Source organism: Carcharhinus amblyrhynchos, chromosome 6 (genome assembly GCF_965287045.1).
Source record: "Carcharhinus amblyrhynchos chromosome 6, sCarAmb.v2.hapA, whole genome shotgun sequence".
NCBI lineage: Eukaryota > Metazoa > Chordata > Chondrichthyes > Carcharhiniformes > Carcharhinidae > Carcharhinus > Carcharhinus amblyrhynchos.
Genome location: NC_137329.1, coordinates 77,788,541 through 77,801,884, shown reverse-complemented (window position 1 = coordinate 77,801,884; position 13,344 = coordinate 77,788,541). Strand labels below are relative to the sequence as shown.

At 42.3% G+C, this 13,344-nt stretch overlaps 1 protein-coding gene across 6 annotated transcripts in view; it reads right to left on the bottom strand.

The window, feature by feature from the left end:
* Nucleotides 1-13,344, bottom strand: part of pphln1 (periphilin 1) — a 150,744-nt gene that overhangs the window by 76,864 nt on the left and 60,536 nt on the right. For all 6 annotated transcript variants that reach the window (XM_080190732.1, XM_080190733.1, XM_080190731.1 and 3 more), the window contains one exon: nt 4,456-4,643. In XM_080190732.1, coding sequence (XP_080046858.1) covers nt 4,456-4,643 — 188 coding nt within the window. The remainder of the gene's footprint in view (nt 1-4,455; nt 4,644-13,344) is intronic.

Below are 13,344 nucleotides of genomic sequence, written 5' to 3'. Positions count from 1 at the left end.
TAATTGGTTGGTTGTAAAGAGTTTTGGAAATCTGCATCATCAAAACTCTCACATGAGTATGTGGAAGTGTGCCTTGCTGATGATAATCCTGCCAGTGAGACGCAAAGGTGAACGCTGTTGCCAGATACGACTCTTGACCTACCCTGCGTGAATAAAACATCTTATGGAAGTGTGTAAATGTGTGCAGAAAGTGACATGATTATGTGTAACCATGCAATATGTATCTTTGTTAAAAGAAGAAAAAAGTGGAAGGACACAAAGCAATGTGAGAGGAGGTAATCAGAGTGGAAGGAAACTTCCTGAGAAGTATTAAAAATCGATGTGAACCAGTTCAACTGAATAACCTGTTTCAAGGTAGCAGATTCTACGACATTCTCTTAAAGACTTTCACATCCTTCATGAAATACAGCATCAAAAGTGGACAGAAGATCTTCTTCAGCTTCAACAATGATTTATACAGGTTAATCACACCCTCTGCTTTTGAACTCTGCACTTACTTAGAAAACCAAGAATCTCTCATAAAAACTGCTAGAAGTCCAACAGAGTGGCAATCTTGGCATTACATAAGTCAAATAACACACAAAATGTCAGTATTTGCTCCAGTTCAGCTTCTGGGGCCTTCTCCTTTGTTCCAACACCAATCCTGTATTTCTCTTTGCAGATGGGAGCCTATTTATTCTTTCAGAAAAAACAGCCATTTGGTTTGAACAACTTGGTGGAAATCATTAGTTCCTTTATGTTAGACATTGCCAAAGCTGTCCTGGACGTGTTCCACTGGGGTTTTCAGGTGCTCCTTGCCTGACTTAAATGACACCTCACTTTCCTTAAAAGTCAGAAACTAGCAGCATCAGCATACAATGAAATCCAAGAAAACCAAATACTATTGAGAGCATTGACATTGACCTCCATAAGTACCTCCCTCTCCTCCCTCACACCCTCCAGCATTACAGCCAGGTCAGCATCTATGAAGAGAAATGGGATTCCTGTCCACTAAGTGCCAATAAAAGTAGAAAAGGGGTGCATCAGATGAAATGTGGGGAATGACCTAATGGTTGTGCCAAATCCTTCCACTTCATCAAAGGGAAAAGAGATGTAACAGAGGAGCTGGAGGACTGACACTAGTTATCAGTGTCTTGGGGAAATTTCTACTAACAGATAGTGTGACACTAAAGCAGATAGACATGCTGTACAACAGAATTTTAAACTATTAAATAGACCAATGTTTATATATCCTGGAAGATTGAACATAAGAACATAAGAAATAGGAGCAGGAGTAGGCCATCCAGCCCTTCGAGCCTGCCCCGCCATTCAATAAGATCATGGCTGATCTGTCGTTGCTCAGTTCCACTTTCCCGCCCTCTCCCCAGAACCCTTAATCCCCTCTCCTATCAAAAACCCATCAACCCGCGTCTTAAAAATATTTAGCGAGGCAGCCTCCACCACTTCAACGGGCAGAGAATTCCAGAGATTCACCACCCTTTGAGTGAAGAAGTTCCTCCTCAACTCTGTTCTAAACCGCCCCCCCTTTATCTTGAGGCTGTGCCCCCTAGTCCTACTGTCTTTTTTGAGCGGGAAGAGTCTTGCCACCTCTATCCTATCCATCCCATTCATCATCTTATACGTCTCAATGAGATCTCCTCTCATTCTTCTAAACTCTAACGAGTACAAGCCCAGTTTATTCAGTCTCTCCTCATAACTCAACCCCCTCAACTCCGGTATCAGCCTAGTAAACCTCCTCTGCACTCCCTCCAAGGCCAAAATATCTTTGCGCAGGTGCGGCACCCAAAAATGCACACAGTACTCCAGTTGTGGCCTCACCAATGCCCTATACAGCCGCAGCAAGACCTCCCTACTTTTATATTCAATCCCCCTCGCTATGAAGGCCAGCATCCCATTCGCCTTCCTGACCACCTGTTGCACCTGCAAGCTGGGCTTTTGCGACTCATGCACAAGGACCCTGAGGTCCCTCTGCACCGTCGCCTGCTGCAGTTTTTCGCCACGTAAGTAATAGTCCTTCCTACCATTCTTCCTACCAAAGTGGACCACCTCACACTTGCCAACATTAAATTCCATTTGCCATTTCCTGGCCCATTCGCCCAGCCTATCTGGATCCTTCTGCAGACTCTCCACACCCTCCGCACAATTTGCCGTTCCCCCAATCTTGGTGTCATCAGCAAATTTCGACACTCTACACTCGGTTCCCTCCTCCAGATCATCTATATAAATGGTAAAAAGCTGAGACCCCAGCACCGACCCCTGGGGCACTCCACTAGTCACCATCCGCCAATCCGAATAGCACCCGTTGACCCCCACTCTCTGCCTCCTATTTGACAACCAATCCTCTATCCACGCTAACACCCTACCCCCAACTCCATGTCCCTCGACCTTCTGCAATAACCTCTTGTGAGGTACTTTGTCAAACGCCTTCTGAAAATCTAGAAAGACCACATCCACTGGCTCTCCTCTATCCACCGCCCTAGACACATCCTCATAGAACTCCAGTAAATTTGTCAGACACGACTTCCCTTTAATGAAACCGTGCTGCGTCTGCTCTATCAAGCAATTCCCTTCAAGATGCCTCGCAATTTCCTCCTTAATGACAGATTCTAACATTTTACCTACCACAGACGTTAAACTAACCGGCCTATAATTCCCCGCCTTTTGCCTGGCACCCTTCTTAAACAACGGCGTAGCATTAGCCGTTTTCCAATCATCCAGCACTTCCCCAGAATCCAGCGACGTTTGGAAAATAACCACCAAGGCATCCACTATCACCTCCGCCATTTCTTTCAGAACCCTCGGATGCATTCCATCCGGTCCTGGGGACTTGTCCACAATCAGCCCCTCCAGTCTGTCGAGCACCGCCTTTCTAGTAACAGTAATGTTATTAAGACCCTCCAGTCCTACCACCTTTCCATCTCTAACACCCGGCAAATTATTCATGTCCTCCTCCGTGAAGACAGAAACAAAAAAGTTATTCAATACCTTAGCCATATCCCCATCCCCTACCACTAGGACCCCTTTCTCATCCTCTAAAGGACCAACATTCACCCTAGCCAGCCTCTTCCTTTTTATATATTTATAAAAACTCTTGCTATCCTTTTTTATATTAAGGCTAGCCCAGCTTCATAGTTTCTCCTACCCTTCCTTATCAACTTCTTTGTCAATCTTTGTTGACATTTAAACCTCTCCCAATCCTCTTCTCGCCCACTACTCTTAGCTACTCTAAATTCCTCTGCTTTTAGTTTAACACTTTCCTTCACCTCCTTCGTTATCCACGGCTTATTACCTCTCCTCCTACTGTCCTTTTTGACCATCGGAATAAATTTCCGTTGAGCACCAAGAAAGATCTCCTTAAAGATCCTCCACTGCTCCTCAACAGACCCTCCCTCCAACGCGCTCTCCCAGTCCACATTCGCCAATTCTTCTCTCATCCTACCGTACTCCCCTCTATTCAAACAAAGGACGCGTGTCCGGGAACCCACTTTCTCCTCCTCCATCTGCACCAGAAACTCCACCATACAATGATCACTCTCCCCAAGAGGATCCTTCACCACAAGATCCCTAATTGAGTTATGTCATAGAACACAGAATCCCTACAGTGCATAAGAGGCTATCCAATTTCCATATCAATTAAGAATTCACTTCAGTGAAAATCTGAACTTTTAACCAGTTTCCCCAGAAACTGGGGTTTCTGACTCAAAAACAGACCGGCTCTTGTTTTCCATCTCCCCAGTGAAAATTCAGCTCGTGTTTTCAGTAATAAGCAAAAGCTTTAGTGTTCAAGAAATTACTGCCCTTGTCTTAATTAGAAATGTTTGGAGAAACTGCTATGTTAGGGTTCTACGTTAGGGACTTGTGAGTCAAGCTGACAACATGTCCACATATAGTGGAACCTGCTTACAGGAACAATCCAAAGCACAATATTTGGAGTATAACGCAGTAGAACAAATTAGTTGAATTGAGAAGAAATGAGAGCTGGAAGGCAGGAAAGAGAATAAGAAAGACAGCACTGGCATATGTCAATATGTCAAAATATTCCTCAACTTTAGTGTTTCCTATTAAAAACCATTCCCCAGTACATTTTATGCTCTTTTCCACACATTACAATCCTAATGACCCTCAAGATTTTAGATGGCAGGCATTGTAAGCAAGAAAGAGATTTTAACCTTATATACAATTTCCTAGAATATTTTAGTTGGCTTCATGAGCATGGAGTGAAGTACAAAGGTGCTGAGAAGCAATTTGTCCTTCTCCTCTCCCTACAATTGTTCTTGTTTTATTATAATTTAAATTTTTACTATTTGCTTGCCAAATACTGTACTGTTTGACAAGCAATCATTTATTTTCTGCAATATCACCATACATTTTAAAAATGGTCTAAATTATCACATTTTAAAATTGTATTTTTATCAATGAAAAGGCCCTCTCCTTGCTTTCCTTCTATATACTTACTTTTGTTGAACTGGGACTGATGGGAAGTTGGCTGTTTGTTTTTTTCTGGCGAATAGCTTCTGCTGCTGATGCTTGATCCAGAGCGGCTGTGAGGAGATTCTCTTCTGTAGTATGATGTTTCCCTTTTATGAGGGGACCGCTCTCTTACATGTGGAGACGAATAGAAATTCTTTCTTCTGAAGTTATCCCTGTGAGAATATTATCAAATATTCTATTACAGTTCCACATCGCATTTATTTTAAAAACTAGGAAATTAGATAAATCTACACAAATAATCTAGAAATATAATAATCTAACATAACTCAGGGTACAATGTTTAGCACTGCTGTCTCAGCTCCAGGGACCCAGGTTCAGCTCTGGCCTTGGGTACTGTGTGGATTTGCATTCTGTGTGGGTTTCCTCTGGATGCTCCAGTTTCCTCCCACAGTCCAAAGATGTGCAGGTTAGGTGAACTGGCTGTGCTAAATCACTGTCTGTCCCAATACAAGTAGACAATGGACACATGTGGGGTTTTAAGGATAGGACAGGGGAGATGGCCTGGGCCAGAGAGTCTGTGTAGACTCGATGGGCCAAATAGCTTCTTCTGCCCTGTAAGGATTCTATGTTCTATGACATAACTCAAATCTTCCAGGATATATAAACATAGGTCTATTTAATAATTTAAAATTCTATTGTTCAGCGTGTCTATCCGCTTAAGTGTAGCACTGTCTGTTAGTAGAAATTTCTCCATCACACTGATAATATCCTACATATACAACAGCACATCCTCTGATTTAAACTACAGAATATTTAATAGCTTATGTAAAAAAAATTAAGCATATTTCCTTTCTCCCGTATTAGATGTTGAACTGCAAGTTCACAATCACAGTCCAAAACAAAAGAAGTACTAAACCTAAATGGATCTTCCATTTAATGAAGGTCTTATGTCAAAGTCAAAATTACCGCTTAAAATTAGTAGATGTGTTGGGAACAGTTTTTGACCCTGCTAATTTCTTTGTGACTATCCTGTTAGCATTGATGTCCTTAAGAGTTCCACAGGCATTACAACTGTTCCGCACCTTACAAGTGGTCATTCAAAATGTACAAGCCCAGATATGACTGGTATTATATTTGATCATGATTTTATTTACCCTTGACATTCATACTTTCCCAATTTCTTTCTTGGGTTATTAGACAGCAATCAGGAGAAGAAACTCTAGCTGTTTTTCCAATTCTTTGGCATACAAATGGTAACTGTGACTGCTGCCTCAAGATGAGCTAACTTGGTACTCACTGGAAATGAAACCTACTAACTTCTAATCCTTTCTGTTAATGTCTCACTGCGCTGCGATTTTCCTTATCTGGAAACATGAGCCAGATAAAGAAAATATACAGCAACAAAGCATTACAATTTTTAAATACAGCACATGATACATTTGCACATATTGTAATTAGCTACCACTATTAGAAATATTTTGAAACATAGCTCAATATTTTCATTTTTCTACTAAGTGACTTGGTGTTTGGATCTTATTTTGCTCTTTTTTCACTGTCTTGTTACTTGCCCAAATCCCACCTCCCTTCTTTGTAATTCGCTCTCTGTTCAGTTTATCTCCTTACATTGCATTTTTCACTATCCCAAGACCTCTCACACATAAAAAGCTTTGTCTCAGTCAACATCTGACACATTTCTGCCAAAGATGTCTGCAGTATGCTGACAGCTTGCATATCTGGGGAAAGATTTTACAGCTACATCTTGAAAAACGTTCAGTTCTGGGTACCAATATTGAAGCAGCTTTACAAGCATATTTTATCACTTATTTAAAGTACAGAATATTTAATAGCCTATGTAAAAAAGTATTAAATATGTTTCCTTTCACCCATATTAAATGTTGAATTGCATGTTTTTATATCACTTATTTAAACTACAGAATATTTAATATTTTGTTTGGTGAACCCACTAATTGATTTTTTGGATTGTCTTTGTTGATAATCTAATAATTTTTGTGGATTTTGTTCTGACCATTCAGCATTTTCTTTTCTGATGCCAGTGGGCATAAGATTTATTCCTTTTGTAAGAAAAGGGATATTCACGTGGTAACAATTCAACTGAAGTCTCACAATCAGCAATGAGTCTGTTCAATTTTCAATTATAGGTACCCTGAAACATTGGAAGTAGAATAATTGCATTGCGTCTTTAAACGCAGCAAAATCTCCAAATATGATTCATAGAAGCAAAATCAAAATAACATGGATGTCAACAGAGAGATTAGGGACGCGATCTTTCCAGCCCACTGCACTGGTCAATTAATGTGGCGAGGCTGGAAAATAGGGCAAGACCCAAAAAAATCAGATTCATGCCCAGATTTTTTTTGCTGGTGTGAAATGCTCCATGCCCCAAAATGGGCATTTAGATTTTAGCATGAATTTAAATGGATATCATTAGTGAGTTCAGCAGGACCATTTCCCCCTCTCAAATTTTTCCCATCTCTCCAGTGTGACCACCAGTGTGAATCACAGATGGTCTATAAAAGTCTGGGCCAAGTGCAACAGTAGTGAAGGAGAGCGAGGAGGTGAGTACCACTGAGCACCAACCCTCGGAGTGCTGGGGCGGGGGGACGGGGGGGTGGTTTCACAGCCACTGCCATTTTATGGGGTTGGGGGGGGGGGCTTACATGGGTCCTGGGATTTGGGGGGTTCTCTTGCCAATCTGAGGTCCTCAAGTCGGGGATTGCCTCTGGCTTGGGGCTCATGTTGCACGCGTTCCCCCAGCCTTGGGCCGACCCCTGAGGAGTTTCACATGAGGTCGACTGAGGTCCACTGGACAAACTCTGCGGCCGACTGCAAACATTCTACCCCAGGCCCCACTGTGGCAAGCAGCAGGTCTGGCAGCTATTACACCAATCAAAGGAGCTTGGCAGGTGTTAACACGGCTCCTCACACAGCATGGACTCTACAGTGCTGCCTTCGATGCCTTGTGCTTCATACTTCTTTTTTACAAACCACATATACTTTATATCTCCTTGTCACATCACTGAAAGAGACATGCTGTCAAAATTTCTCATCTTGCACTCAATTAGGAAAAATGCAAGAATGACAAATTTCAAACAATCACAACACTACACTATATGAGAAAAGCTGCTGATTTATTAATGGTCCAGAATTTGGCACTTACCACTGACCACAATAAAAGCTGACCCACAAAGTATTTTCAGGGCTCTATTTTGTTCTGACTTTGAATTCGGTGCCAATAATGCATCGGAATAGTGCAGGCAGGAAGTGGGCTGATCAGTCAATCAAATTGAAGAATTCTCAGATAGTAAAGCAAGGTTTATAGTTTACATTAGCCAAGGCATTGCCATGAAAAAAGCAACAGGAAACTATTGGCTCGCAAGGTCCCAGGGAATTCAAAACAGGAGCAAAACTTGACTTTTTGCTGGAAGTTTGTAGAGAGGGCCTCATGGATTCCGCCAGCCACAGTATGGCGCCGCTCTGCCCATCGCAGAGCATCAAAGTCTCATAGTGTCTGCCCCATCAACACCAAAGATTGTGCTGAAAAGCACAACCAAGATGTCACTGAACGAGCGGCGAGGCAGCCAACAACATTTCAAGTGCCAATCTTGTAGCTATTACAGGATATATAAGTGCACAGTGATTTCCAGGGATTCACCATAGGAGAATGTTGCTCTTCCCTTGTGTAATGCTGCTCCAGTAGTTGATGGCACTTAAATATAGCAGTTATCAGATGCAAAAAAAAAGTAATTTCAAGTCAGCATAAATGCACCAATATTAAGTGCCAAGCTTGACTGATTATCTTAAATTGGTTGCTATTAGCTCACATAGGACTGTTCAGCAAATGCCCCAAGTGTGGGCTGGTTGAGAATGGTCTAAATCTGTCTATTAAAAACAACCATAACAACATTTTGCAAGTTGACACTGATTGGCCAATCAGCATGCTTTTTTTCCCCTGTAGTATAAATTATTGAGAGTGCTTCATTTGTCATTTTGTCCTGATGAACATGAGACAAAAAATTTGGCATCATGTTGTTCTTTTCAACAATGTTCAATTTTATGTCCTTCGTCACAAATATTGATTAATATCCAATGATAGAAACAGGAATTGGACTATTTAAAAAGACAGATTTTGATGATGGCCAACTCTAATTTACATTATTCCAAATGCAAACAAAATGAGGAGAACACAACAAGTTGTGAAACGCATCACAGACAACAACATTCTCCAGGCCTCTTTTAAGGACAAATGCTGGGCCTCTTTTAAGGCAACATCCTCTAGGGATTTTGAATGATCTTCCTTCCTGCCCCAACAACAAGATGTCCACAGAAACCACTTATAGTATTCTAGTGCTGAAGACAAATCATTCAAGGGTTAATTGCTTGGACAATAATATCTGGGTTTGTAAGATAGCTCTCCAGACCACTAATCATATTGGGCTATACAATTATATTTAAATTTCTGGCAGTTGGATAGATCATGTGATTACCCAAGTCCTTTGTGTCGTTTTAGCATCTTTTGTTCTGAGTAGAACTGGACTAGCAGTTGAACTAAATGGAACACCTACTCCCCTTCTTTCTACACAGTTAACAAGTTTTGACTTTGTCTACTAATTTTGTCTTCATATTATGGTAAACAGAGAAGAATGACTAAAGCACTTAAATCTTTAAATGGGAACTTTCAAGATCAAGTTCAGCCAGAAGCCAGCTGGCTTGCGAAACTACAAACTGTATCCTTTGTATATGGACTTTAACTTAGCCAATCTATCCTCTCATACTCTATAATCTGTATTTACGTGTATGGACCTGGGGTCTGTATGTGTGCACATGGATGTGCGGGAGTTGGAGCTGATCTTATTACATTGTCCAGAATGGTTTAAATAGAATAAAACCAACCTTCTTTGTTAAACTCCAGAAAAACTGTTTGATTGGTTCTATGTGATCACAGTGTGTATAACTTTTCCAAACGAAAATCCTATTGCGGTCAAACGAGGCGAGTGGAAAGAGGGAAGCCATTTGACCCCTCCTCAATTGGTTATAACTCCTTGTTATCAATCCATTAACCGACGTAAAATATTTACTACATTGAAACGTTAAAAAAAATTAAACTCCCCATAATCTATTTTGCCTCACTAATAAAGTTTCAATTTTTCAAGCCCATCTTTTTAATAATGGGTACCAGACATCATGCAGTATTCCTACAGTGGCCTAATGGCATTCATTAATTCCACATAACACCATTGTTTTATATTGTTGTGAAATGCATAACATGTAAAACCCAGAAACCCAATTTTTAAAATTATGATTTTTTTTGTCCACACAGGATTTCTTGGAGAACAAAACAACTATTCTGATCCCTTTTCTCCAAGGTAAAAATTTGTCCAACAGTTTTCAGAGGAGCATTTTATTATGTCAAAGGTACTATATAATGCAAGTTGTCAGACAACAACAATCAAGTTAATAACAATCAGCTAGGATTCAGATGGTGAAAATCCAGCCTGACTGGTGTCCTGCATTTTACTTTTGAAGAAATAAGTATCAAAATGCACAGTGATAAGCCTCAAGACTTCCAAAAGACATTGGGAACATTCCACAAGAATGGCTGTTGGTTGAATTCAAAATGATGGGGATTCAGGATAATTCATGGAAATTGATAAGGAACTGTCTAAAAATAATAAATCAATACTCATGAGCAAATTTCAATTTTGGGGCTATAGAAGGGATGAGGGAACTATCAATGTAGATGATTCAGTGCTTGGTGCTGGGACCTATACTTTGTCATTTACAAAAATGACCTGGATGCCCATATGACGTTAACTAAAGAGGCAGTGGAATTGGAGGAAGCTCAGGAATGAGCGAATAAAATGTACAAAGAGACAGACAATGATGGATGAAATTTATACAAGTTGCCGCACATAGGAATAAAAATAAACTACAGGAGCACTTGGCATTTAACAAAGAATGAAGTTAAAAGGAACCTAGCAATCTGAGTAGAGTTGACAACAAACATGGAAATATATCGATAATACCTTTAGAATGTTGAATTACGAAACCTAAAAAATAGACTATGGGGACAATTCTCCAACCTCATCACACCTGGCGCACCCAGAGAATAGCATGCAGGCACAAAATCGGTATCGCGCCTGGTACCAAACAGTTTGCAATCCTCCCGGCCCCTTTCCAGTGGCACAAACCGGATCATACCTAGAAAGAGGCCAGTTAGCTTTTTTAAAGTAGCATTTAAATATGTATAGCCCATTCGATTCCCAGTGCACAAGTTTCTCTGGCCTTCGGTGCAAAAACGGCAAGTGTCACTACAGGTCTCCACTTGTGCAGTGGCCATGTCGGGACGGAATGAAGGCCATTGAAGCCCCGGGGGCATGGTTAGGCAGTGGCCACCAGACATCCCAGCAGTGGCCACCAGGCACTCCGGCAATGCCATCTGGGCAGTCCCAAGGGATTGGGGCCTGAACAGAGGCTATGACGGGGGCGGGGCGGCTATGACAAGGGAGAGGGCTATGATGGGGGAGAGGGCTATGCAAAGGGTGCCATGCTGTGAAGCGGGATGGAGAAAAATGCCACCGATGTGGGAAGTGGTGAGGGAGGGGTGTGAGTGGTGGTATGGGGAGGTCTCCCGGTGCACTGCGAGATCAGAGCACCCTTGTAAAACAGTTCCCAAGAGCTCTGAAGCTGGGCTTACCGGCATATTTGGCCCCCACTAAATACTGGCACAAAACTCCCAACTCTCCAAAAAACTGATTAAGTATGGGAGGATTGCAGTGTAGAGTGCACCTGGGACCAACACAGATTGCTCCATTGTTCTCACCATTCTGTGACTCAATTGTTTTTTGGGAGAATTTCACCCTATATCAGAGTTGGTACACAGAGCACCTTGAAAGCCAAATCCACGAGCGGCATGGTAACATAGTGATTAGCCTCACAGCACCAGGGGCTAAGGTTTAATTCCAGTCTGGGGTGACTGTGTGCAGTTTGCACATTCTCCCCTTGTTTACGTAGGTTTCCCACAGGGTGCTCTTGTTTCCTCCCACAGTCCAAAGACGTGTGGGTTTGGCTGGTTGGCCATGCTAAATTGCCCCTAGTGTCAGGGGATTAGCAGGATAAGTATGTGGGGTTAAGGAATTAGGGCCAGGATGGGATTGTGGTGGGTGCAAACTTGATGGGCCAAATGGCCTCCAATGGCACTGTAAGGATTTATTCAAATGCTGGTGACAAAGTAGAATGTTGATTTCCAGTGACAAGTATCTGTATTTGGAAGGCCTGGGAGAAAATTAGAATTTCAAACCTAAGAATGATCATTTAAGGGATGGCCTTTTGGAAATGTGCAAAATCATTAAGAATGTGGAAAATGAACACAGAATATTACTTTTATTTAAATTGTGGAAAGAGAAGTAGAGAATATGATAAAACTATAAATTATAATTTTAGGTATTCTATTTTCAAGGACACTCACAGCTCATCCTAATATTAACGTCCTTACTGTGGGCATGTACTCTGTTGATGCCCTGCTACCCCACTGAGAAATGCTTGCTGCCCTGCTCAGCTGCCCAGCTCCTGACTCTTGCAGCTTGGTTGCTACCTTCCCTTTGACAATCATGGGGTGGTGAGGAGTCTGGAGCAGGGTGACAGGAGCACGATGCAGAAAAGGTTTGAGAGAAAGGCTGTAAGCAGGCAGTGAATGAGGTGATGTATTCTTCTTTTCCCAGCTGAGTTTGATGTGTGACATTTTTGATATAAACAGCCACCTGGATGTTACTGAAAGGTGATGCCAAAGACACTGTAACTGTATATTTGGATGTGCACCCTCTGCAGTTGCAGCATTAACAAACACAGTCTTTTTGGATTCATATTGTTTTATATTATTACATTATCTGTGCGTCTTAAAAATATTTAGCGAGGTAGCCTCCACCACTTCAACGGGCAGAGAATTCCAGAGATTCACCACCCTTTGAGTGAAGAAGTTCCTCCTCAACTCCGTTCTAAACCGCCCCCCCTTTATCTTGAGGCTGTGCCCCCTAGTCCTACTATCCTTTCTGAGCAGGAAGAGTCTTTCCACCTCTATCCTATCCATCCCATTCATCATCTTATACATCTCAATGAGATCTCCCCTCATTCTTCTAAACGCTAACGAGTACAAGCCTAGTTTATTCAGCCTCTCCTCATAGCTCAACCCCCTCAACTCCGGCATCAGCCTAGTAAACCTCCTCTGCACTCCCTCCAAGGCCAAAATATCCTTGCGTAAGTACGGCGCCCAAAACTGCACAGTACTCCAGCTGCGGCCTCACCAATGTCCTATACAGCCGCAGCAAGACCTCCCTACTTCTATATTCAATCCCCCTCGCTATGAAGGCCAGCATCCCATTCGCCTTCCTGACCACCTGCTGCACCTGCAAGCTGGGTTTTTGCGACTCATGCACAAGGACCCCGAGGTCCCTCTTCACCGTCGCCTGCTGCAGTTTTTCGCCACGTAAGTAATAATCCTTCCTACCATTATTCCTACCAAAGTGGACCACCTCGCACTTGCCAACATTAAATTCCATTTGCCAGTTCCTGGCCCATTCGCCCAGCCTATCTAGATCCTTCTGTAGACTCTCCACACCCTCCGCACAATTCGCCGTTCCCCCAATCTTGGTGTCATCAGCAAATTTCGACACCATACACTTGGTTCCCTCCTCCAGATCATCTATATAAATGGTAAATAGCTGAGGCCCCAGCACCGACCCCTGGGGCACTCCACTAGTCACCATCCGCCAATCCGAATAGCACCCATTGACCCCCACTCTCTGCCTCCTATTTGACAACCAATCCTCTATCCATGCTAACACCCTACCCCCAACTCCATGTCCCCTGACCTTCTGCAATAACCTCTTGTGAGGTACC